The 26,207-nt window shown below is 49.4% G+C and overlaps 1 protein-coding gene across 3 annotated transcripts; it reads left to right on the top strand.

The window, feature by feature from the left end:
• The first annotated feature begins 238 nt into the window (after nucleotides 1-238).
• C25H6orf89 (chromosome 25 C6orf89 homolog) lies at nucleotides 239-26,184 on the top strand. 3 transcript variants are annotated; one of them, XM_064635841.1, is made up of 8 exons: nucleotides 239-333; nucleotides 3,788-3,995; nucleotides 5,344-5,509; nucleotides 17,323-17,477; nucleotides 17,775-17,896; nucleotides 18,937-19,063; nucleotides 19,881-20,004; nucleotides 21,691-26,184. In XM_064635841.1, exons 2-8 carry the CDS (start codon nucleotides 3,807-3,809, stop codon nucleotides 21,774-21,776), a joined length of 969 nt encoding a protein of 322 aa, XP_064491911.1. In that variant the 5' UTR covers nucleotides 239-333; nucleotides 3,788-3,806; the 3' UTR covers nucleotides 21,777-26,184. The 3 variants fall into 3 exon arrangements, with proteins under 3 accessions (XP_064491911.1, XP_064491909.1, XP_064491910.1); XM_064635839.1 differs by lacking the exon at nucleotides 239-333 and adding an exon at nucleotides 851-3,011; XM_064635840.1 differs by lacking the exon at nucleotides 239-333 and adding an exon at nucleotides 3,104-3,452.
• The last annotated feature ends 23 nt before the right edge of the window (nucleotides 26,185-26,207 follow it).

The raw sequence follows: 26,207 nt of genomic DNA, 5'->3' as shown, positions 1-26,207 counted from the left end.
AGGTGTGGATGGACCCCCGGCGGTGTCGGGGGCCCCGGGAGCTGTTGATGGACCCCCGGAGGTGTGGATGGACCCCCGGAGGTGTGGATGGACCCCCGGCGGTGTCGGGGGCACCGGGAGCTGTTGATGCACCCCCGGAGCTGTTGATGCACCCCCGGAGGTGTTGATGGACCCCCGGAGCTGTTGATGGACCCCCAGAGCTGTGGGGGCCCCGGGCGGCCCCGCGGCCGTGGCGGAAGAGGAAGCGGCGGCGGCGGGTCCCGCCTCCATCGCGGGCGGGGCGGGAGGAGCCGGAGCCGGCGGCGGAGCGGGGCGGCCCCGGGCGGGCACCGGGTGAGGCCGGGGGCGCTTCGGGGGTGGCCGGGGAGGGGGGTCCTCGGGGGTCCCGGAGCGCTGAACCGCGACCCCTCACCGTGGGCCCGGGCCTGGGGGGCTCCCGGGCTGGTGCAGGCCCGAGCCCGGCGGCGGGGGTGGGGGGGGTGTGTTCTGCTGTGATTTATGGATTTATTTTTAAAAATAACCCCCTGGCTGGGGCTCCTCTGCCTCAGAGAGAAAGAGGGGCGAGGCTGTGGGGCTGTGGCTGGGTGAGGGTCTCTCCGGAGGGGTTTCAGCCCAGGGCTGGGACCTGACCCTGGGGCAGGGCGAGGGGGTGGCATCAAGGGTGTTAAAGAAGATGGGAGTGTATTTTTATATATATATTTATTGTCTGTATCTATTTACATAGATATGTTTCTATATGTGCGTGTATATATATTTTCTATATTTGTATGTATATATTTCTATGTATATATAGATACACATTTCTGTATGTGTGTATATAGATACATATTTCTGTATGTGTGTATATAGAGATACATATTTCTATATGTGTGTATATAGAGATACATATTTCTATATGTGTGTATATAGAGATACATATTTCTATATGTGTGTGTGTATATATATATATATATTTCGTTGTAGGTTCACCAACAAGGCACGCAAACTTTCCTTGTAAAAAGGAAAGACTCCTCCAGCAGCATTTCTGTCAAAATATTTACCTTCTAAATCCTTGGACTAAACACCCACCTCAGGACTGGGCTCTTGGGTGGAAACCCTTCAAGCCAAGGCCCGTTGCTGTTTCTGTTTGTGGAGGGAGGCTGCTTATTCCTTCCAGGGTGGTGGAGTTCATAAAAAACCAGAATAACATATGGGTTCCTCATTTAAAGGCCTTTCTCTGAGGGGTTTGCAAGGGATAAGCCCAGCTCAGTGTGTGTGATGGTACAGTAGCCTGTTGTTACTGTTTTGTCTGTTTTATTGTGGGGATAGGAAGGGAAATAATGGGTTGTTATTTGATTTTTAAGGCCTCATCTGTTCTCCTAAAAATGTGGGAGCATAATGCCTTATTTCCTAGCTGAGGATTGAGTTACTCTTGACTTTATCAAGGAGCTTCGTTGGGTTTTTAGTGGCTTGTCTACAAAGGTGTGGAATGTAAATGTAGAGGAGTGGGAACTGGGATGTATCTCGGTGTTGTATCACAGTAGGATTCTTGTGCTGTTTGGAAAGGGGGAAACCATGGTGTTTGACAGCATTTCTGTGGGGATAATTGTTGTAAGTGCTTCCAGGCAGATCCTGCAGGCAGGGGAAGCTTGATGAGTCTGCTGGAATTCGGCACGGGACAGCTTCATAGGTGAAAGCTTTGGCACTGGGGAGCCAGAGGACACTAGATAAGCTTTCAGAGCATTTAGCACAGCAGGGACTGTGTCAAGGCAACTGGAGTAATCAGGGAAAAAGGGCATTTAATATCCTGCAGATGTGCTGGCTCTTGCTTGTTACATGAATCAGAGTATTGCATGAATGAAAGTAAAACAATGGCTTGTTTTTATCATCATGTGCGTGGCAGGTGCTTTACAGACGAGAAGAAAAGGTCCCTGCCTTGGAGAACTTAATCTATAATGAGATATTATTGATCCAGCCTGCTCTGGGGCAGCTTTGCTTGCCCATGGGGCTGCTCAGGTGGTAAGATCTGGGACAAATATTTGCATGGAACACAAGGAATGTCGGTAGAAGAGGGCCAGGAGCTAATTAACCTGGCAAAGTAGTGCAGTGTGTTCTCATTGTGCACTTGGGGTTAGGTTTTAATTTGGCATTTTACCCTTTTGGTGTTTGTAAGGCTGTGGCTGGAAATTTGACACTAATGTTAATAGAACATGTGACACTAACTGCTGGAGTTGGATGCTTAGGCAGCTGCTGACCAAACAAATCAGGGTTATTTTCCAGCCAGATAATTTTCCTGATCTGATTCACCATGTGACCACATAAACAAGTGTGCAAGAGCAGGACAGGGAGCTGATCTTGGGAGGAGAGGAGCAATGGCTGAAGCTGGTAAGTCCTGTGAAAAGTGCCCTAGCACTGCAGAAAAACATGTATTGAAATTGCCATTGCTCGAGTTCTGACTTTTAGGAGCATATGGTTTAGGGGGAGAGCTGTTGGCCAGTGCTATAAAGGCAAATCAGAGTATAAATTTTGGTTGCCTCACAAGAATATCTTATTTTTTGATATATCCATACATAGATGTGAGGCTGATTTGTGCTGTGGGGGCAGCCAGAGCGAGTTACAGCCGAGCAAATCTAAGTTTAGGTGGCACTTTACACTGGGCTGATCAGCATGAGCTGGTTCCTGAGGCCAGGCAGTTTTAGAGCAAAAAGGAGGCAGTGGCCTGATTTCCAGCTGTGAGTATTGATTGTCCTTCTTGTGTTTTTCGTGATGGTCCTCAGTCTGTGCTTCCAGGGCAAAGCCATTGCTAAACTCTCTCTCCCCAGTTGTCCCAGTTTAGACCAGATTAGAGTTACCCAGCTCAGAAAACAAGAGGCAAAGCAAAACTTGGCAGATTCTGCCATTCCCCCAGCAGTGTTTTTCCAAGGCAAAATGTCTCTTTACCAATGGGATTCTCGCATTGGCAGCTTTTACCTTGTCCAGCAATTTATTTCCATCTTTCCTTCAGCCCATCTGCGAGGCCTTTGTGGCAGAGGGTGAGTGGGGGAGAAACATATTTCTTTTTTTTTTTTTTGCCATTTAGTGTTTCTTGCTCACAGATGTGTCCTTACAAGCTTATGTTCTTGCTGAGATATTTAGTTCTGTGGCATTTCTGCCTGTGACGACCTGCAGGCAAATTTGGGAGAGAGGAAGGTGGGAGCTTTGTTGCCTGCAAGAGCAGCTGCTGTCGCACGTTGCTGTTACTCAATAATCAGTTGGCCTGGACATTAGGTTGCGAAAATTTAAACAAATTGTAAACTGCTGAACTTTGCCCCACACATCCTGCTTGTTTCCCTGTCCTGTTCCTGTTGCTGACGGGTGGGGATTTCACGAAAACAAATCCAGGTTAAAATAAGTGCCTGAAATTACAGCGCGGGAGAGCTTAACTTGGCTGCTGCGTGTGACGATCAGCTTTGTGCTGTCGGCTTTTGTACCGGGTGAGCAATCGCTTTATGGGACGGATTCATGTGGAAGAGATGAATAAATGGAGTTTCATTGATTTCTGGGAGGCTTTGTTCATTTACATAAGCTGCGGATCTCTGCCGGTTCTGCTCTTGTCGGGGGATTTCACGGCTTCTTTGAGCCGGCGGGAGATCCTGAGCCAGCGGAGGCTGGGAGGGCTGCAGCTGAACGTTGTGCTGTTGGCTGGGAGCAGGTTTGCTCCAGAGGCAGCCTTCCTGCTCTCCTGGGCATTGCCACGTTCCAGGGATCCCTGTGCACGCGCTGGTGCTGAGCTGTGGGATTCCTGTTAACGCTCCCAATCTCTCCACAGGGATTTCTCACCAGAGGCCATGGAGCTTTCGGCCAACGAGCTCAGCATCTATGACAAGCTCTCAGAGACGATTGACCTGGTCAGGCAGACTGGCCACCAGTGTGGCATGTCAGAAAAAGCCATTGAGAAGTTCATCAAGCAGCTCTTGGAAAGGAACGAACCCCAGAGGGGCCCTCCACGGTACCCTCTCTTAGTGGCTCTCTACAAGGTAAGGTGGCTGCTGTGCATGTACATCATTTGAGGGTCAGAGTCCTCCTTTTGCACCTGAGCCTTTTATTTCCCACTGCATCTTCTTGATGAACTTTCCAAGATCTTTGTTTAAAAGCTGGGAAGTGTAGATTCCTTCCTTTGTGCCATGAGCTGGTTTGAGAACAGGAGACAGCTGACAAAGATTTGAAATTGCTCATGTGTGCTGAAAATTTACCACATCAACACCTTCCTCTCCCTTAAATTATTAGATAATGAGATTTTGATTCGTTTTTCAGATAAAGAGTCCCTGTGTTGGCAGTCTGAGTGGAAATATGAGGAAGGAAATTCTTGAAGTTCAGGGTTGAATAATGAACCCAACTCTGACCCTGCCACAAGCCTCTACCTGTCTTTATTCTCCTTCTACCTGCTACCATCATGCTTGATGCTAGAAGAAATGTTTTGAAACCCTTAACTAAAAGATGCTGTAACAAGTTTTGCAAAGTGGGTGAAAGGATGCTATTGTTAGGTAGGTTTGAGGTCATAGAATCCCAGGCTGGTTGGGGTTGGAAGGGACCTTAAAGATCATTTAGTTCCAAGCCCTGCCATGGGCAGGTACACCTTTCACTAGAGCAGGTGCTTGCTACAAGGATGAAAACCTTCCCACTGACATAATATTCAGTAATAACTTTAGTGTCATCTTTACAAAACCATCACAAGGGTTTCTGTTTGGAAAAAAAAAATCCAAGCTTTCTTCCTCATGTCCTATAAAAAGCTGTAAAATGAGGCAGGAGAACAGGAAGCTGCAAACTTGAACTTTCAGCTTCTGTTCTTGTTTTTGCTGTTGATTCAGTTTGACTTTGGCCGGGGGGGGGGGAGAAATGCGTCATGTCATCTCTGGGAGGCTTATTTGGGATTCTGGTATGGAGGAGGGAGCTGGTGCCAACTCTGCCAGAGTGTTTCGAGGCTTGACGGATGTTTGCAAAAGCCACAGGGTTTTCCTTGTGTAAGAGGGATGGCAGGAGTGCAAGTTTTTATTTGATTAGGTGGGAGGAATCGGAACTATCTGTAGATAATCCTCATTGATCTCCTGCTGGATTATTTGCAGTGCTGAAATACAGGAGCAGGATTGTGTGGTTTGGGTTTGAAGGCTGCTTAATTTCATCCTTGGGCAGCCCTAATAATAAAGCTGAGTGACAGCTCTGTACATAAATAGCAGTGCAGCTGAACGAGGAGCCACAGCGAAAATGAGCGTTCGCCTCGCAGTGCACAACCACAGCCCTCTGGTACCAGCCAGAAGGTGTGTCCTGGGCTGAGGACAGCTCAGCTCCCTGCAGGATAGTTAACTCTGTGCCTGTTTTCCCTCACAGGGCCTGCTCACTCTGGGGTTGGTCCTGCTGACTGTTTACTTCGTGATCCAGCCCTACAACCCGCTGCCTCCCGAAGCTCCGCTCTCCAGAGCCCAGGCCTGGGGCTCCCTCATCGGCCACATCCGGCTGCTCCCTCTGCCCATTGCCAAGAAGTACATGCTGGAGAGTAAGGAAATGATTTCTCTGCTGTAACATAAGCCTAGCAAGAAATACCAGCTTAAATACCAGCCACAGAAGTGCCTCCCAGGGCACCAAATAACAAATGTGTTAGTGGCTTGGCATCGTGGTTTTCTCTTTTCCTATTTAAAAATAGCATCCTGAGTTCTGTCTTCACTGGGGCTGGAGCATATTTTATGTCTAACTTGATAATTTCGTTCTTGCACATTCTCTTCTCCTTGCTTTTAACACCTCGGGTTTTTTCTTCCTCAAGAGCTCCCTTTCCTCTAGAAATCTCTGCAGTTCTGAGAAGCAGAACTGAGACAGCTCTGCTGGCTAAATGTCACCTTTTCTTACTTCTTCTGAGTAATGCAAAACCAGTTTCTCAACCAAACCTTGGTATCTGTGAGCAAAGTGTAGAAACCTCAACGTGTGACCTGGGTTTAAGGAAAAGTAGTTTTTGCCAAGTGGTATATTGGGAAAGGACTGGGGGCTTGAGTGCTGTGGTGTTTATAGCAGTTAATATAACATTAAGGGCAGTGTGTGAGGAAGTCAGATAAGGGCTCCCTAATGAGGTGATCCCATCACAGCAGAGGAACATCATAGATTTTCCTAGAATGGCAAAACAGAAATGGAAAAGTTTGGGTATTTCTCATTCTCAGTTAATTATTTCCACTGACTTAGCCTGGCAGATGGGTGCAAGCCTGGGCTCTGCCTCTCTGCTAAAACACAAAGACTGTCAGGAATGATAAAGCTGGGAATTATTTGGAGCAGGGATGTGGCACAATATTGATGGTCTGTCGGCTCACTGTAAAAACAAACTCCTGTAGCTGTGCCCTCCATGGGTTTATATTTAGCTTGGGCACCTCATTGTGTTGGAGTTGTCTGTGCTGGCTCTGACCTTCCTGGCAGAGCTAAAAAGGGCTCCCTGAAATGCCAGCACCATTCTGCATTCTCTGTGCCTCCCTCTCTTCCCCTGACGTTGATTCAGGTTTGTATGGGTGGGACAGGGTATCCCCCATTGTTCCTGTCCTTCCTTATACACTGGGATCTCTCTGGGAGTGAAAAAACAAAGGGGAGGAGATGGCTCTGATAAGCACCTGACATTAGGAGCCTGCTTATCTACTGCATTTCAGCTTTGCCACAGTGAACACCCCTCTGCTCCTGTATGGAGATGGGAACTTTAATGCACATTTCACTTTTCACAAGGGCAGGGAGTGACAGGACAAGGGGGAATGGCTTCCCACTGCCAGAGGGCAGGGTCAGATGGGAGACTGGGAAGAAATTGTTCCCTGTGAGGGTGGGGAGGCCCTGGCACAGGTTGCCCAGAGAAGCTGTGGCTGCCCCATCCCTGGAAGTGTCCAGGGCCAGGTTGGACAGGGCTTGGAGCAACCTGGGCTAGTGGGAGGTGTCCCTGCCCATGGCAGGGGGTGGGACTGGATGAGCTTTAAGGTCCCTTCCCACCCAAACCATTTTGTGATTCCATGATATTTGTTCAGTCAGATTTTGTCCAGAGGGTTGAGAGGTTCTTCCTTCACATACCACAGGGTTGGGATGAAGAGAGCCCAGGGAGGTTCCGTGGGACAGCAAAAGGTTTGTAGGACAAGGGCTGCCTGAAATCACGAGCATCTTCTTGTGAAGATAAATAAGAGCAGGAGCAATTCTAGGCTATCTTTGGGGAAACAAGCTGAATGGTGAAGAGACTGGGAAACATGGAAAGGAACAGGGGAAAAGGGAAGGGTGGATGCAGAGGAAGGATGTGATGTTGTTTAAATGCACATAAAATCCCTCATGCTTCTGTGAGTCCTGGAAATCTGCAGAAGTGGTGAGCAATAGGGTGGGCAGCAAGCCAGTTCTGGGGAAAGGAGGAGAGGGGACAAGGGGATGAGGCAGTTGCCACTCTTGTTTTTCCACAGCATTAGGTTGTGGTGGAAGCCACAGCATGTCCCAGTTAACACACTGACTAGGGATGGCTGGGCAGCCTTTGATCCTGCCTCGGCAAAAGGGACTGGAGGAGACCCTGGCTCTTTGAATGGGAGGGTGCAGCACCCAGCCTGAACCTTGGCTGGGTTCCTGTGGGAATCCCTCGTGTCCTGGCTTCCCAGCAGGCAGCTGCAGCCACCAGGGCTGTCCCAGTGACACTGGTGTCACCTTCCCAGCTTGCTGCTTAGAGGACCCTGGTAAAGCCATCCAGTGGGGATCTGGAAGGGGGAGTTTCATGACGTGGGGCTGAGTGGTCTAATAAGCTCTTTCAGCCCTGCCTTGTGCATGTTTTTTATTATTTTGCCCCTAATTTTGGCCTTCTGGTCTATTGAAGGGAAGGAGTAAAGTTGCATCTTGTCATCCTGTTTGTTACTGGGAGCATAAGGCTGGGAGGTCTTGCAGGCAGGTCTGGTGTTCTCTGATCACAGAATCCCAGAATTGTTAGGGTTGGAAAGGACCTCTGGAGATACCCAGTCCAACCCCCCTGCCAAGGCAGGGCCACCTGGAGCAGGAGACACAGGAATGTGTCCAGGTGCCTTTGGAATGTCTCCAGACAGGGAGAGTCCACACCCTTCCTGGGCTCTGCCACCCTCAGTGTAATGAAGTTCTTCCTCGTGTTGAGGTGAAACTTGTGTTTTAGTTTATGGCCATTGCTCCTCATCCTGTCGCTGGGCACCACTGGATAGAGTCTGACACCATCCTCTTGGCACCCTTTGGAGATATTTATATGCATTGATGAGATCCCCTCTCAGTCTTCTCTTCCCTAAAATGCACGTTTGCACTGAGCAGCAGAGGAAACCACTAACGAAGGGACTCCGTGTACAGACTCCTCTTCCTTTCCTTGTGTAGATCCTGGTGGATGAAAATTTTGAGGGGGCTGAGGATGAAACTTGGAGCTTTCTGTGCTCGGGCACCAGTTCAAATGCAGCTGGGGCTGTTCTTGTTGAAAGCCACCTGTTGTCAGTGTGGAGGCTGCCTGGGCCCACCGGCGGTGCTGGCGCCGTTCCCGCGGTGCGGACACGGCCCGGCCGAGCGAGCGTGGGCGCACGGGTGGTCTGGTTCCTTCCTCGTGGGGCTGCAGCCTGGGATGTGCTGCCCCTCCTGAGCTGTGGGGCAGCTTTCCTGTGTCCGGGATTGAGGTTGGAGCCCGGTCCCCTGGTAGGTGTGGGCCGAGCAGCCAGGTTTGTGTTGCAGAACAAGGGGAGCTCAGTTGCTTGGTTTCCCCCAAGAGCCCCGCGTCAGAGCGGTGATGAGGCTTTGGGAGGAGCAGGGGTGCAGGATTTGCTCCCTTCTCCCTCCTGCCAATGGTGACCTGACCTCCATCCTTGTTCCTTTCACCTAAGAGCCGTGCTGTGGGTGACAAGGGCTGCCTGTCTGTCGGTGGCTGTGGGTGGACCTTTGAGCAGCCGAGGTGAGGAGCAGCATCCACAAAGCTCTCTTGCGTTAAGTTTGTAGGATTGGGTCCAAAGTAAATTTCCTTTTTGCCTGTCTCTGTGCTCTGTTGCTCCCTGGCTTTCTCCCCCGGATCAATCCCATATTAAACCTAGTGTTCCCACCCTTTGTTTCTTCAAAGCTGACTCTCAGACCCTTGGGTTTAGCGTCCGTGCCTCTCTTTCAGCTGTTTTCCCAGGGCAAGATCCCTTCAGCTGGGGAAAAGATCTGTGGAAATGTGGTTTGCATTTGCTCTTCCTGAGCTGGTGTTTATGCAGAGCTCGTGAGAGGCTCAGTGCTGGGTCACACTGGCTGTTCCAGGCCTGCAGCTCTTGTCCAGGCACATCAGTGCTTCACGTAGCCCCAGGGAGGTGATGGGTTGTCAGACCTCTGGGTCTGCCTGCTGTACAGAACACAGTGGATTTTGATGGGCATGTGGGTTAACTCAAGGCTATCTCATGCTATTCCAAGGAGAAAGTAGGGTCTGTGTAACCTGGATTCATTTCTCTCCTCTGACATAGACTGGGATGGCAAGTTATTCCCTCTGTGTTTCAGTTCTCTGGTGCAAAGTAGGGGTAGGAGTACTTCCCTCTCCCATACAAGCATTAGGAAGTAATATATGAGTTGTCAAAGTCTGTAGTCATCAAAGCCAAATGAAAAGGGGTTTTCTCTTCTTTTAAACAGAAGTTTTAAAACCACAGTGGTGGTCACTCTACTTGATTTCCAGTGGTTCTTTCCTTTGCAGCTGTGTGTCATCTTTATAGATTTTTTTAATGTCTGAATATGAATTTTGATGTCAGCTGGTTGGTGACTGCTCCCTGCCAGCCACACAATGATGTGATGGGCAGAGCATTAAGCTGCTCCCAGATTAACTTGTGTGTCTGCCTGTGGGAAGTTCAGTCCTTGCAGCTCAAAAACCTCAGCAGAGCAGGTCTGTCAGTGGGGTACAGGCTGTGGTCCAGCAATGGGACAACTTGCTGATAGCAGGGGGCTCTAATGACCTCGAGGAAAATCCAGCTTTACTTCTCTTAACGAGACCTGGGCCTGGCCACACTGATCCTACACAGCTCGGAATCAGCTGGGTCAGAAGCTGCTCAGCACACCTGGAAAAGGGATGCTGTGCAAGTTACCCCCAGCTTGGAGAACGCTCCTTGTGTTAAATACTCCTTTTTGCTTAGACCAGTAGGGCTAAAATCCTGTTTATGGGGTTCATACATGATTATTTCAGAGCAAGGAGCCCAGCTGGAGGAGCAGTGTTTAGCAGCACCTTGTAAATGGCCTGGCACTGTCACATCCCAAGGCCTGCCGGGTGCCAGAGCTATTTGTGGGGACGGGTCACAGCAGGCTGGGTTACTGGGGGAGGACAGCAGCTGGTTACTGGGAGAGGGCAGCAGCCTTTGCCTCTTGGCTGGCCACCTTGGGTTTAGCTGGAGGCTTGCCTTGGCTCCTGGCCAGCTCCTGTCTTCTCTCTGATCTTAACCCTTTGCAGGCAGCCTGCGAGGGGCCAAACACGTTTCCTTTCACTCCTCTGACTGTAGCCTTGCAGTGTGTTTTTCCTTGGCACAGCTCTGTGCAGGAAGGGAGCATCCAGCACTCCTGCCTTGCACAGGGATGGACGTTCTGCTCCTTGAGTGCAGTGTGGGATGAGCATCCAGGTATCCAGCCAGCCTTTCCCTGTGGGCTTTGCAGCCCACGCTGGGTCTGACCCCTGGGGTTCAGGGATGTCTGAGCCCGAGGAACATGGGCCTGCTCTAAAGGAAGGGTTGCACAACAATCTGCTTGGGAGGTAAGGCAGGATCTGATTTCTAACTTGTTGCCTTCAGCGTGGCTCTCTCCTCTTGCTCACAAAGGATGTTACTTTGTTTTTTCCTAAGCGAAGTCAAGCTGGTTTTTGCTCTTGTTTTTGTGCTGTTCTCATGCTGGAGCGTTTGGAGGTGATTGTGGGTCACAGCAACTGTGCAGGGCTCCCTCCCATCTCTGCACAGCTGCCAGAGGAGCTGCTCTTGTGTGTGTGTGTGTATAAACAACCCTTTTATGATATAACCTGAGAGACTAACAGACATGTGTTGGCTCGTTCAAAGGGGAATAAAAGGGCTGACTCTGCAGTGCAGGGCAGTGCCAGGCTGTTCATACACCGTGTTACTTTGGCCCCTGTTCAGCCAGTGCACTGTTTATTTGGGTTTGCTGGTGGTAAACTAACTCCACTGTGATACTCTGAAACATGAAAAACTCTTCCTTTTGCTTCTCTGTTGTGATGCCTCCAGGATTTCTTGCTTCCTCAGTTGCAGAGCAAGTGAATTCTCACTTTGGATGTGCTTCCCCAGAAGGAGCATTTGCCATAGGTGGCCTGTTGCAGAGGCATTTAATGGCCTGGCAGAGCCCTTTTGTGACACACACATGTCAAACCTTGTACAGGCTGAAGCCACCAGCAGGCAGGTGACAGCAGCTGGGAGGGATTTGTTTCACAAGCTGTTCCTCCAAGGCAGATTGTTGATGCAGCCACTGCCAGAGCAGCACAGGCTGTCTGGGGCAGGTAACCAGAGGTGCAGCTGGAGTGGACTTTGGATGCTTTCCTGACAGCTTGGCCCCTGCCTTCTGTTTTCTCAATTGGTAGGTGCAGATTTCTCCTGGAAATAATGCTCTTTTGCCCCAGTGGACTGTGAATTCCTCTTGGGCTCAGCTCAGCAGACTTGATTTCACAATGTCTCGTTGGATCAAAATCATTTTCGTGCTTTGTGGAGACTGACTAATCATCCTTGGGCTGTTGGAGCAGCCGGTACCCATTAGTGAGATGAATGAGTAGTGCTTCGAGCTGTTGACTTTCTTACCCAGAACAACAATAAAGGTTCCTTGATGGGTTCATTTGTAGCTGTTATTTTGTTCCTGGCTGTTCCTAAAAATGCTACAAACCAAACTGGGAGATACTTTCTTCTCCTGGCATAAATATGTTCAATATGCTCAGAGAGACAATAGAAGTTCAATATGAGGAAGGGGTGAGGATCTTGTGCTGAACAGGGACACTCTTTGTAGTATATATTTAAACCCCCACTGTGATGCAGCCCTTAATCAGCACTCCCAGGCTGTAATTAATAATCCTTATGTTTCCTGCCTGACTTACTTAAGAACCCATCAGTTTAGCCTGACTTTGACACGACATTATAAATGATCAAATTATTTTTTAGCCTAGTGAAGAATTTCAGCAAGATGGAGTTTGGGAAACATTGCCTGGGCAACAAAGTGCTGTGAATGCCTCTTCCAAACTGTGCCACTTGGTAACTACAGAGCTGGGAATTTCTGCAGCTGTAAAGTAAGAATGATGGGTTTACCTGTGTCATAGATTGTGATCATGAATTGATGTCTGAATTGCTGTGAGTTTTTTAAATACCGTTTTATCTTTCTATAAAATCTGGGACAGGGGGTGGTAGGCACACAATATATCCAGCTGCAATGGTATAGCACAAGTTACAAGCTATTTACTCAAGGAGTATCTGAGTCTGCAGTGGTCCCAAGGCAGCAAGTGGCTGGTCAGATCTCAGGAGCAACAGCAACCTGCCCTGTACATTCTGGGGCTGTCAAAGCAATAGGTTATGAGCTGCAACTTCACTCTAAGGTTAAAGGCTGGACCTTGCAAATCCCTGCCCTTGAAATAATGGAAAGCAGCACTGGAAAATCCAGCACCTGGAAGCAAGATATGTTCAACTGCAGGCAGAGCTGCAGCCCTTCTGTGCTGGTAGGAACTGGATGTCAGAGCACTGAGGGATCTCCTGGGTCCTTCATCACAGAATCATGGAATGGTTTGGGTTGGGAGGGACCTCAAAGCTCAGCTCGTTCCACCCCCTGCCATGGACAGGGACACCTTCTACTATTCCAGGTTGCTCCAAGCCCTGTCCAACCTGGCCATGAACAATTCCAGGGATGGGGCAGCCACAGCTTCTCTGGGCAAGCTGTGCCAGGGCCTCCCCACCCTCACAGGGAAGAATTCCTTCCCAATATCCCATCTATCCCTACCCTCTGGCACTGGGAAGCCATTCCCTGTGTCCTGTCCCTCCATCCCTTGTCCCCAGTCCCTCTCCAGCTCTCCTGGAGCCCCTTTAGGCCCTGCAAGGAGCTCTCAGTTCTCCCTGGAGCCTTCTCTTCTCCAGGAGAACACCCCCAGCTCTCCCAACCTGGCTCCAGAGCAGAGGGGCTCCAGCCCTTGGAGCATTTTTACAGCTTCCTCTGGACTTCCTCCAGCAGCTCCACATCCTTGTGATGTTGAACCCCAGCACTGGAGGCAGCTCTGCAGGTGGGGTCTCACCTGAGAGGGCAGAGGGGCAGAATCACCTTTTAGTGGAACAGCCAGGTTGGTACAATGGACCTCCAAGAAAGGACAAAGAAATGCCTGGGAATATTCAGTGCCCAGCCATTCTTGGGAGCCCTGACTTCATCCAAGGCTTGCTGAAGTTGCTTGAATACTCATAGGACTGGTCCCTGGTGAGGTATTTGGTGGGACTGGGGAATAATCTCATCCTCAGAAAGAGGAATCTGGGGTTTGGAACCAACCTTTGCAGGTTCTGGAGGTGCTGCTTAGTGCATTATCCAGCCCTCTGGGGAGCTTCCTTGGAGTTATCATGGGTGATGGCAGCAACAACACCTGGGGGCACTGTGAAGTCCTGGGGAAATCTCCCTTCCCTGGGATCAGAATTCCCTGTGCAGAGCTGGCTGTCACGTGCCTGCTGGACATCATTCCTGCCTTGGTCCTGAGTGCTGGGGAGCAAAGCAGCTTGGTGAGGAGCCAGCAAGCTGCCTCAGCACCTGCAGTTCTACACACAGGAGGTTTTGTGTTTTCAGTACTTTGTTAGGGTCAGGAGCAGCCCTTGGCTCCATATCCTGCAGGAACAAAAGGTTCCCTTTGAACCTGCTGCACAGACAGACTGATCCTGCGCCCTCCATATGGTCCCTAAAGAGAGCAGGGCTTGCTGAGATCCTGCTCCCAGATCCATGTGGGCAAGTTTCCATAAGTTAATTTGCTTTGCTGCAACAGGCAGAAGCAGGGCCAGGTCTTCTCAGAAACCTCTGAGCTTCCAGTCTGATAGTCCACACCCAGCATCTCTGGGGCTGTGCACACACACCCCTTTGTAGTGCTGGGGACAGCCAGAAATTTGGGAGATCCTCTGTGAGAAAAGCCAAGAAGGGCGGGGTACTCATTTTAAATTGATGTTGAGTTGAGAATTATTTTTCTGCTTAGTGGAAAGTAGAGTCATAAACTCCTTGTAGCATTAATCATAGATGTGTTTCAAGGGAAAGTTGTTATCTCTTGGTCTGTGCTGCGTTAGCAGCTGGAAATCCCAGCCCTGGCTGGAGCTCTCCTGACACAGGGGAGAAGATGGCTCTTGTTCTGGAGAAATAATAACAGATAAAAGCAAATCTTAGGTGGGTATGGCCATTGGGGAACTGAGGTTCTGCTTGACAGAGTGAAGGCTGCCCCTCAGAAAGGGGTGAGAAAGCACCAAGGGAAGGCGGGTTGGGACTGGCTGACACTTCTGTCACATAATGGACAGTTCAGTGTAACAGCTGCTCTCCTCACTCCAGCTCCACAGGGATGATTGCCCACGCCCAGCACTGTGGATGTGAGTGGATGGGCCCATGGTGTGATGGTTGTGCTGGGATGAAGAGCCCATCTTCCATGTGTGTGCTCACAGACAGCACACTCCACTTCCACCAAAACAATCCCCCGGGCTGTCTGGGCAGGGCGATAATGTAAAAGGAATGCAGGGAGGGTAAGAAGAGAAAATAAGCATCCTGGGTAAAATCCTGCCTTGGTCCCCAGTGTGCAGCTCATGTTGGCTCCTCTGTCTCTCCTCCCGCCCTCCCTGGGAAGGGCAGGCACTGCCCGTACTTGTCATGCCAGTCACACACATGCTGTTGCACAGACTAACACCCTCCACAATAAATCTAAAAGATTAATTACCCCCCAAAAAAAAAAAAAATCCCCCAACCCCACTTGCAGCATTTGAAATGCTTCTCAGCCATGCTGGTTATTCATGGGGAAAAGAAATCACCTCCTGAATCGAGCAATTGAGAATGCAAATATCCCAGCCTGGCTCAAAAGAGGAATCAAGCTCTGTACTGTCAAGCTGATTAGCATCCCATTGCATGGGGTACTGCCCCGAGCCCAGAGAGAAAATTTGGGGACAGCTGTGCTTAATGCTCTGGGATGAAGTTTCTGAGTTTTGCCCGGAGAGAAATTATAGTCCTGGTGCTCCCCATCTGATGACAGACCATAAGATGTGTTTTCTTGTTCTCTTCGGGGCGACTGCCCTTTCTCTGGTGAGATCTTTCAGCCTTTTGTTTCCTGTCACTGACCAGCTGTTTTTTGTGAGTTGAGTTTTTTTGTTGTTGTAAAATTGAAGCTTTCTACAGGCAGTGGAACAAAGATTTGCTTTTTTCTCTTGTGAGCAGGGAGGGAAAGTACGTCGGAGCAGTTTCTCATGGGAGTGGGACTTCTGCTTGCAAGAAGGATTTTACACTTTGTTTTGCCTTTTTACCCCTTTCCCTGAAAGCAGTGTAGATGTGTCTTCCAGAAAGACTAGGAATTATATCCTGATCCCTTTCAGTCCATATCCCAGCAGTAGGGTGGGAAATGCAGCGTTTGGGAGTCGACTGGAAATATTCAGCAGGAAAGAAACAAAATGAATCCCAGTCTGCTCCTTGTTGTCATGTCCCAGTGAACCTAAATCCTCTGAAACATTCCTTGTTGCCTGTTGCAGATGTCAGAGGGGAAAATAAAACAAGAGCTTTCCCATTAAGTGCTGTTCATCTATTTCCCATGTGCAGGAGTGTGAGCATGGCTGAAAATGGTGATGGCAGTAACAGGCAGGTTGTGTGTGATCTTTTTTCCCCCCAAAAGCTGCTGTGCATCCTCATTTCCCAACTCTGTTTTTCAGACAGACTTCACTCTTTTTTTTCCTCCCCTTTTCCATCCCCTTAGTTTCCTGAATTTGCAGCAAGGAGCTGTTTTGACACGTGCTGGGACGGGTGGGCCTGTTGTGAGAACAGATCCCTGGATGTTTCATGTGAGATGTGTCCCAGGCCCTGGGTTTTTCCTAACCCCACCCTGGCAGATCAGGAGCTGGGATGGGTTTGCTGCCACTTCCCAAGTTAAACATCTCCTGTGGGATTAAGGTGGCAGAACCAGGGCTATTGCTGCCACAAAATGGGCGTTTGAAGTGGAATTTCCACGAAGCTCTCCCTTTTCTCACAACCTTCTGCTGTATCTCCAGGAATGAAACTTGTGTCAGAGGTTCAGGTTGGATCTCAGGAAAAGGTTATTCCCCTGGAGGCTGTTTGGGCACTGAACAGGCTCCCCAGGGCAGTGGGCACAGCACCAGGGCTGCCAGAGCTCAATGAGCATTTGGACAACAGGGTGGGATTTTGGAGTGTCCTGTGCAGGGCCAGGAGTTGGACTGAATGACTTTGTGGGTCCAACTCAGAGTATTCTGTGGTTCTCTGAGTTTAGAGCCACATCCTTTCAGTGTGGTGGCTGCTTGTGCACATCCTTTAGCATAGAAATACATGGGATATTCACCATTGTCCTGCTCATTCCATGCTGCAGCATTTCCCTTCTCTTAATGTTTGCTTATTTTTTTGTGCTGGGAGGGCTGTTAAGTTGGAGGAGGGAGGCAGGATATAGACATCAAGTTGTGCTGTCATGTAAAAATTGAATTTTTACATTGTAGGCCAGTTCAGCTGATTGTGGTATAACAACAGTTTCTGGAATTTAAAGTGGATGTAGCTGTGGTCCAGGGCTTCCTCATGCTGGGACTTTTCTCCCTGTTTCATCTCCAAGTCAATGCATGGAATGAATAAAAACAGCAGCAGCAGTCTTGGTGAAATCCCACATTCCCTGGCACCTTCTGCAAACTGGGCAAACATTGCCTGGGACAGAATAGTTCTTAATTAACGCAGAGGTAAAGGGGAGGATGGTGATGTCAGATATTTCCTAGCAGGGTTCCTGGTGCCAGCTACTCTTTCCAACCTGGATTTTTTTTTTTTTTTTATTGTCTCCTGGGTGTTATTTCCTTGATAACACATTTGGGTTGCTCTTTTGCTTATAGACTTGTTTCAGTTTATTACACTACATATGATGGTTGTCATCCTTCTGTTGATAATGAAAGGATATGCCTTGTGAACAGAGAAGTGGGATTTCCACAGAGCTCTCCCATTTCAGCTGTATCTCCAGAATGTGCTGGGAACATTCTCTCAAGCTCCCTGCCCACTGAAGCTTGTTCTTTCTGAGTTACAACCATCAGAAACTATAAGAAATCTCAGTGTTTCATGTTAGGGATAATGAGTTTATCATCGAGTTTGTCTCCTTTCCATTTCATTTTTTGGTCCTAATTAAACACATTTCTCTTGTTTCTTCCCAAGAATGCCAGGACTGGTGGGCAGCAGGTTGCAGACAGAACACTTCTGCACTTCCTGCAAACTGCACAGTCTGTTCTGCTGTGAAAAACCTTCAGATAGTGACAGACTTCAGAGAACTATCAGAAAAGCTCCAGAGGCACCAGCCTTTTCTAATCAAGGTAATGCATGGATTTGTGGGGCTGGGTGATTAGTCCAAACTCTTCAACAGCAGCAGCCCAAGACCCCTGCCCAGTATTTTCATCCACAAACTCAAAAGTGCTGCTTGAGGTAGAACATATGTCCAAGAAGACATTTCACCCCAATTTAAAGGTGTGGGGGGTGAGAGTTCACTCCTTTGAGTAATGATCATTGTATTTGGAAACTTAGCAATCTTGGGTGCTCTTTGGCAGGAGGGAAATGGGAGCAGGGAGGAACTCTGGGTGCACAGCTTTGATCTTTGTTTTGTGTCCTTCAAGACAGGGCAGCATCTCTCTTATGAAGAACTGAAGCATTTCCAGTCCCAGGATCCAGAACTGGCAGAGGTTATAATAGAAGAAAATTCAGCCGAGTTGTGGAGCTGCCCATTTTTCTTTCCCTGGTGAGCCAAAGAAAAAACATGTGAGAGATGGACACAGACTCTGCCTGTGTGAACCACCAGTGCTTGCAAATTACACTTTACCTGGAGGGAAGGAGAACAGGAGTGGGCCACAGGCTTCTCTCTGCTTGCTGGCACTGATTTGTTCCAAGACTCCCGCACTAAAAATGGAGTGTTGTGGCTTGGACTTCAGGTATTGCTCCTCTTACAAGACAAAAATATCCCAGTGACTGCTCAGTCCTGTTCTTCAGGCTGTACATTAATTGTCTGGGCTGTGGTTTGATTACCTGAGGTAACTGGTTCACATTTCTGATCACCCCTGTCTGCTCAGTGGGAATCCCCCACCACTGGTGCTGACTGAGGGGAGATTCCATGACTTCTGCAAACACTGAGAAGTAACAGAAGGCCAGGGCATCCTGCAAATTGTGTTTGGTCTCATGCAGAAAAAATGGCCAACCCTGATCCTGCCTCCTCTTAACCAAAAGCTTTTTGCCAAAGCCTTTAGTGTGGCCACCAGACGTGGAAAACTCCGAGCTCTCTGAGGCTGCAGAGCAAGCGCTGGCAGGGGGATGGTCAGGGTGCAGAAGTATTAATCATGTCAAAAATAACAAGCCCCACCCTGCCTTTTCCAGTTATATTTCCCTGTCTAGAGGATAAGCCTGGATCCCCCCTGGCCTCACCATGTGGTTTCAGTTATGGTTGTGTACAATGCCACCTCTCTGCATCTTTTGTAACTAATGGATCCGGTCGATGACTCGGATCATTTCAAGGCAAGAAGAGAGGAAAATTAGGTTTAGCCATCCAGCATGATCTGTCTGTTCCCTGTTCACGTGGTCCTGCTGCAGGAGCAAAGAGGAAGATAGGAAGGAGCACAGGTTTAGAGGCTGAGAGGTGGAATTTTGCTCCCAGCTCCCGGGGCTAGTCTGTCATGCTTTTATCAGGCATGAATGTTTGTGAAGAATTTTGTCAGGAAAGCATCCTTTAAATGCAGATGTTATCATTGTGTGATATTTCTTTAATATGGGTTGTTTTCTTCTGTTTAGGAACAAATCTGTGAATAAATCTCAGATTCTGCAGGAATTTTTCCATGCATCCTCTTTGCTGTCCTTCCCCAAGACAGTGTCCCTGGAGAGCTGCTTCCTCATCCGCCATCCAGATTTGGGGAATAAGGTGAGAAATTTATCCCAGAGACATTATCTCCCTGGCTGTCAGTTGTCCTCCAGCAGCTCCAAGTCTTTGTGGGATTTGCAGGGCATTTTCAGCTGATACAATCCTGAAAAGAAGCATTTTAGGGTGGTATCAGTTCTGTCCATCCCTGTGTGAAGTGGCACCTCAAGGTGGCTGTTCCTCCCAGCAACTGTGTCCAGTTGTGGGCAGGAGATACCCTGTGCCCATCTCAGCAGTTGGAGATGTCACAGAATCAGAGAATGAATCCCAGAATGGTTTGGATTGGAAGAGACATTAAGGATCATCTCATTTCAACCCCCCCTTGCCATTGGGCAGGGATATCCATGTGGGATCCCAGCTCCATTCACATTTATATCCTGGCCTTGCTCTGTAGCTGGGGGAGGGGATGATCTTTTTGTGAACAGTTTGGCCAAATTCATTTAAGAGCTGCATTTTAGGAGCTGTTCCTGGCAATAAGTCCCATCCTGGCAATAAATATCCCATCCAAAGATACTTGCCCATGGAGACATTTCACTGAGGACAGTGACACTTCAGGCTTCTGGCCTGATCTCCTCCTCTGTTTTATGGTGGTTTTTGTGGTTATGCAGGGCCTACATTGCCTTGGAGAGGAGGGGAACCCCTGCCTGCAGCTACCTCAGCCATGATTCTGTGATTCTGTGATCTGCTGGTACCTGGGGGGAGCAGCAAACCTGTTGTTTGCAGTCTCACCTGCCTGCAGGGCAGTGACTTGCCCCTCGTTTGGTCAGACAGATCCAAGGAAAGCTGGCCAGGCTTTTGAAATCCTGTCCTCTCATCCTAGAGCTACAGCCTGCACAGCCTCTTTGCTGTTGGAAGTGGGCAGCTCACCCTGACTGTTGCACCTCTGGACACATGCCGAGGACACTGTGAGATGTTCAAGGTGGAGCTGGAAGCTGGGGATTTGGGTGAGTACTGGAGCTGTGGCGTGCAGGGACTGCTGGATCCCTTGGAGTCAGGAGGCTGCTTCCAGCTGGGTCTGTTCTGAGACCTGGGACAGTGGTTTGTGCCACTGCCACCTCCAAACTGGTGTGTGCCATTGCCACTCCCAAACTGGTGTGTGCCATTGCCACCTCCAAACTGGTGTGTGCCACTGCCACTCCCAAACTTGTGTGTGCCATTGCCACTCCCAAACTGGTGTGTGCCATTGCCACTCCCAAACTGGTGTGTGCCATTGCCACCTCCAAACTGGTGTGTGCCATTGCCACCTCCAAACTGGTGTGTGCCATTACCACCTCCAAACTGGTGTGTGCCATTGCCACCTCCAAACTGGTGTGTGCCATTGCCACCTCCAAACTGGTGTGTGCCATTGCCACCTCCAAACTGGTGTGTGCCATTGCCACCTCCAAACTGGTGTGTGCCATTGCCACTCCCAAACTGGTGTGTGCCATTGCCACCTCCAAACTGGTGTGTGCCATTGCTATCTCCAAACTGGTGTGTGCCATTGCCACTCCCAAACTGGTGTGTGCCATTACCACCTCCAGACTGGTGTGTGCCATTGCCACTCACAAACTGGTGTGTGCCATTGCCACCTCCAAACTGGTGTGTGCCATTGCCACTCCCAAACTGGTGTATGCCATTACCACCTCCAAACTGGTGTGTGCCATTGCCACTCCAAACTGGTGTGTGCCATTGCCACTCACAAACTGGTGTGTGCCATTGCCACCTCCAAACTGGTGTGTGCCATTGCCACTCACAAACTGGTGTGTGCCATTGCCACCTCCAAACTGGTGTGTGCCATTGCCACCTCCAAACTGGTGTGTGCCATTGCCACTCCCAAACTGGTCAGTGCCATTACCACCTCCAGACTGGTGTGTGCCATTGCCACTCCAAACTGGTGTGTGCCATTGCCACTCCCAAACTGGTGTGTGCCATTGCCACTCACAAACTGGTGTGTGCCATTGCCACCTCCAAACTGGTGTGTGCCATTGCCACTCACAAACTGGTGTGTGCCATTGCCACCTCCAAACTGGTGTGTGCCATTGCCACCTCCAAACTGGTGTGTGCCATTGCCACTCTCAAACTGGTGTGTGCCATTGCCACCTCCAAACTGGTGTGTACCATTGCCACTCCCAAACTGGTCAGTGCCATTACCACCTCCAGACTGGTGTGTGCCATTGCCACTCCAAACTGGTCAGTGCCATTACCACCTCCAGACTGGTGTGTGCCATTGCCACTCCCATACTGGTGTGTACCATTGCCACTCCCAAACTGGTGTGTGCCATTGCCACCTCCAAACTGGTGTGTGCCATTGCTACTCCCAAACTGGTGTGTGCCATTCCCACCTCCAAACTGGTCAGTGCTGTTGCCACTCCCAAACTGGTGTGTGCCTGCTTGTTGCAGTACAGAGGATGATCCTTCTGGATGGGGAGTTTGTGGCCTGGAACACAAACAGTGGGATCCCATGAGGTGCTCAGTGTCAAAATGAGCTGTGTAGGCTACACAGGACATGATGGGTATCACAAACCCAGTGTTCCCTGAGGGAAGTGTCTCTGCAAAGAGCTCCAGCATGCACACATCCCTTTGTGGGAAATGGGAGCAGTCACTTAAGCATGGACTCGTCTAATATGGCCTCTCCATTGCCTCTCCCAAAGGTTATGCCAGCACAGATTACTGGACAATGAGCTTCATGGCCAAAGGGACAGAGCCAGCCGTGGTTTGTGATGGAGCTGCCAGCTAAGGACAGAGGGGAGGGAAAATAGAGCTGTTCCCAGGACAAGAAGACTTTCAGCTTTGAAGCTGAGGCAACATTTTGAGAGCGAGCTGGGGCAACTGGGGCAGGCAGCTTTGCCACCCTGCATGTTTACAGTGTTTAAAAATGACTGTTTTCCTGACCCTCGAGGTAATTCTTTGCCTTTCCTCAAATGTGTTTTGGGAGAAGCTCAAGCTATTTATGACCTTCCCTGTCCCCTCAGGTAAGCCCTGAGTTTGCAGCAAAGGTTTTTTTTCCAGGAACAGCAGAAGGATTTCTCAGGATGAGATTCACCTTGTGTCCTTTGTGGATTATGGCACTTCTGAAACTTCCTGAGGGGGTTTGGGAGTGGAGGGGGTGTGTGACATTTCTGTGTACATTCCTCCTGAGGAGGAAGCTTTGAGCCTGTCTTGTCAGGCCAGTTCTATAAAGGGAATGAATTGGTGATGTGTCCCAGCCTCACCCCACCTCTCCCTCACATCTGTGGCTGTGTCTCCCCCAAAGCTGATCCCAGCTCTGTATTCCCGGGCTGGGGGGAGCCTCGAACCTGAGGGTCTCTGCCCCTTGCCCACTGTATCATTCTTGTACCAAAAGAATCTCTTCAGGCCTCTCTGTTGTGATCACTCTTGTGGTTCTCTATCTGCAGGTTGTGAGTCAAATAGTAACTGTGCTTTTTTTCTCTTCCACCTCCTTTCCTGCAAAAAGCACCGACACACGTGTTAGTGGTGCTGGTGCTGGGAGTGCAGGAGTTCTGGATGGAGATGGGGCTAGGAGCAGAGCAGCTCTGTTCAGGTTTCACCTGAGACACCAAGGGCTGCACAGCCAGTTTCAGCTCCTTGTTTTTGGAGGCACTGCCTGCATTCCCAGCCCAGGGGACCTACGGGAGCACCTGGAAGCTCCCTCATCCCTCATCATTTTTATACCAACTCCTTCCAGACCTGGAGCTCTGTCTTCAGAGTGAAGGTTGGTTTTTCCTGGGTCCTTTCCAAGCTGCCTTTGCATGTTTCCTGCTGCTGGAGCACTGCTGTCTCCAGTGCCCTGAGAGAGGCTCGGGTTCAGGGTTTGCAGGCTGCGGATGCTGCCGTCCCTTCCAAGTCTGATCCTCTGGGTCTGATCCCGCTGCTGAAGATCACTTACAGATGTGTCAGGCTGAACTCATAGGCCAGGGCTGGGGTTCAGGACATGCTCTCACACTTGTTAATATGGAACTGGGAGGGGTTTTGGTTGCAAGTGAGTTAACTCTGTTCTCAGGAGCAGGAGCCTTTCTCTCTGTAAATATTTTAGGTACGTGTGAAATGACAGATTGGAAAAATGTCTGTCCAGCCTTTGTTTTTGAGAAAAATGGGAGCAAACATCGTACTAATCTTATTAGGGGCTGACAAAAGCCGCCAAGTGGGATGACCATGTCTGGCTCCTGTACAAGGATAAGGCAAAGGACAGTTCCTGCTCCAAAGAATTTAGTCTGAGGCCTTGACACTACAAACATTTCTATGCATAACCGTTGTTTTTCTCCTGTCAAAACACTGAGAACAACCCCAGCACCTGTGTCAGTCTGTGTTAATAACCCTCAGTGCTGGACCAACACACACACCAGATGCAGTAGAACCAAAGGGGGAGAGTCTGACTCTCTCGGGATAGAAAAGGACTGATCTAATTTGTAGCAAAATATTAAAGAGAATTGGATTAATAAGACTTCCATTAGTATTCTCATTGCTTGGGGTGTATTTTACACTCATGACACTACATGCAATCTTGTACATGCCAAGACACACACACACACACACACCCCACCCCCCTCCCTCCTCTTAAAACCTGGGTCTTAGTTAATGGAAATTTGGGAGTTTGGTGATGGCAGAATCAGGGCCTCGTTAGTGACTGTTGCTATTTACACTTTGGCAGCTGCTCAAATCAAATTTAAAGGCTGACAAGGTTACTTCACCTCTCGCTGGTTTTGTACCTGACCCGTTTTTGTAAAGCACTTGCTCAGAGATGCTGCTGGAGCCTTTCTTGCTGAGAGTGCGGCGGTTCGGTGACGCTGTCACTGCTAAGTGTCCTTGACTGTAACTTGTCAAAGAGCTGTGGAGACAATTCCCAAGTGTCTGTGAAATGCCTGGATTTCGAGAGTCGCACTTAAGCCGTTGTGGCTGTCTGGCTCTTTGGGGAAGAGGCAGAGAAAATGGATCTATTTACGGTTGCTGTTTAGGTTGGGGGAGGGAAGGAGGAGGAAAAGGGCAGGTTTGTGCCTGTTTAGCAGAAGTGTTCTCACGTATATCTTCTCCCCTCCTCAAAGAGTTGCAGCTGGTTGGACAGGAGCTGGTGAGTGTGGCCTGTGTGCAGAGCAGCTCTCCAAGTGCACTTTATGGGCTCTGCATAAGTTTCCAGCTCGGTGTCTGGGCGATACATTGCATATGTCCCAGCCTCGCTCCCTTCGGAGTTTACATCATTTGTTTTTAAGCTTTCCAGTATATTTTCTCTTCCTCTTCCAAAAGCTGTAAGGAATTAGCTGCTAAACTAAAACAGGAGGGCAGTTCTCCTGCTGATAAAGAGCCGATTTTGGCTGAAGCTGCCAAGCCCCAGTCTGCAGCACAGCTTCCAGAGCAGCTCCTGTCTCCAGCTGCCAGAGGAGTGGTGCTCACACCTTTGGCTCCACAGGCGAGGAGCCAGGTGGGAAACCCGGAGGTGAGGCCAAAGTGGCAAAAACTAGGATGGGCAAAAGGAGGTTTTGATACCTTTAGCTGCAAGTGAGCCCTGGTCGTGTTTCTCATCCAGAGCTCCAGCTTTACAGAGCCCTTGGAAAGGCTGCAGGAGGCTGGGACTTCCCTAGAGAGCCTGTTGAGGCTGAACTGGGGGGATGGGGCTGTGTCTGCAGCCATTGAAGCATCTTGGTGACAGACACGACCAGATGAGTCACAGAGGGGGTGTCCCACCATGGTCTCCCTCGCCTCAGCTGCCCCTTGGCTCTCGCTGTGCTGGTTTGGACAATCCCCCACTCCCACCCTGCCCAGTCAATGTGTGCATCCCAGTGTTTTAAAATCCCTCTGTGCTTCAGAGCTCGTGTTCTCTGAGCTGGGAGATGGATCCCTGCTCACCCAACAATCCCAGGGGCTGCAGAGCTGCTCTGAAAGCACACCAGAAATCGGTACTACCCACAGGCAGAGGTGGGGAGGGGTCACCTCTCTCCTTGCCAGGCTGGAAAGATGAGCTGTGCCCTGTCTGCTGGGCAGGAGGATCGTGGTTTAAAGCTGCTTCCCAAAGCAGGGGTCACTGACCGTTGCTCTCAGTCCTGAACTCAGGGTAATTGAAAGGAGGAGAAAGGACTATTATGATTTACTTCAGTACCAGGAAATCAGCAGCCCCCACGGGAGCCAGGCTGACAGTTTCTATTGATTCTTTTTTTTTTTTTTTTTTGCTTTCTTTGTTTCTTTTCTGGTTTTTTCCTCCCTGCTGGCACTGCACACACTGATTCCCCCAGGGCTCCCAGCCTCAGGCTCCCTTTGCAACGCCCTGGAGAGCTTTCTAGAGGCAGATTTCCCGTGAGTCTCTGGACTTCAGCTTCTCCCTCTAGTCCTGTTTTTGCAATTTTCTGGTGGAGAAGCTGGTCAGACTGGGCTGGATCAAAGCACCTCCCTTCCCTTGTGGCCTCCTGGGCTCCAACAGCAGGAGCATCCCAAGCAAGAGGAGTTGGGAGCAGGACATCTCATGGTAGAGATGTGAGCTCTGTAAACACCAGTGTCTCAGAAAAGGGATCCTCCTGCCTCGAAACCCCCTGGTTCTCCTCGGTAATGCTGCTCCAGGAGGGAATTTTCCACACCCACCCAATTCCAGGCTTGGTGGTCCATGTTCAACCCCATGGTTTCTAAGAGAACCAAACACTTCCTGGGGTGGGGCCATTTCAGTGGGTGCACAAAGAGCTTTTGCTTCCTGCAGACCAGACTTTCTCCTCTTGGTAAATTTTATAGGTAGAGCTCGATATTCTCCTCTTCAGGAACCTCCTCCTTTTAAAGGGCAGATTTAGTGTCCTGCTGAGTTAGACAAGGGAGATGCTGGACTTCCCCTTTGCTGTGGACATTCAAACAAATGGCAGGTGATTTATTTTTAGCATTATCTCTTTGTCTTGGGGAGGGGAGCCACGTTCTAAAGGCTCAGGGGTGCTGGGAAGTAAAGCTATATATGCATAAAGACTTTCAATGCTGAACACTAAATTCAGTGGTGGATTCAAAAAAAAGAATGTAAATATGCACTTAATGCAGAATTTTATGGATGGTCATAATTTAATATATTGCAAACTTTGTAAATACTTGGGAAAAGCCTGTAAAGTGTGTAAATAAATGAGATTTGTATGTAAGAAGAATAAAAAAGTTTTTACTTTTTGCAATTAAATACAAGTGTTAATGCACCTTTTCCCTTTTCCTGATTTTT

Source organism: Pseudopipra pipra, chromosome 25, assembly GCF_036250125.1.
Source record: "Pseudopipra pipra isolate bDixPip1 chromosome 25, bDixPip1.hap1, whole genome shotgun sequence".
In the NCBI taxonomy this organism is placed as follows: Eukaryota; Metazoa; Chordata; class Aves; order Passeriformes; family Pipridae; genus Pseudopipra; species Pseudopipra pipra.
Note: the sequence above shows the minus strand (reverse complement) of the source record. Positions and strands in the feature narration are given on the sequence as shown.

Excerpts from the sequence above, each read along its gene's own strand:
- C25H6orf89 (XM_064635839.1), top strand. The coding sequence starts at position 2,746 with ATGGTCCTCAGTCTGTGCTTCCAGGGCAAAGCCATTGCTAAACTCTCT. Across the intron at positions 5,510-17,322 it reads CAAGAAGTACATGCTGGAGA|AATGCCAGGACTGGTGGGCA; the intron begins GTAAGGAAATGA and ends TTTCTTCCCAAG. Across the intron at positions 17,478-17,774 it reads ACCAGCCTTTTCTAATCAAG|ACAGGGCAGCATCTCTCTTA; the intron begins GTAATGCATGGA and ends GTGTCCTTCAAG.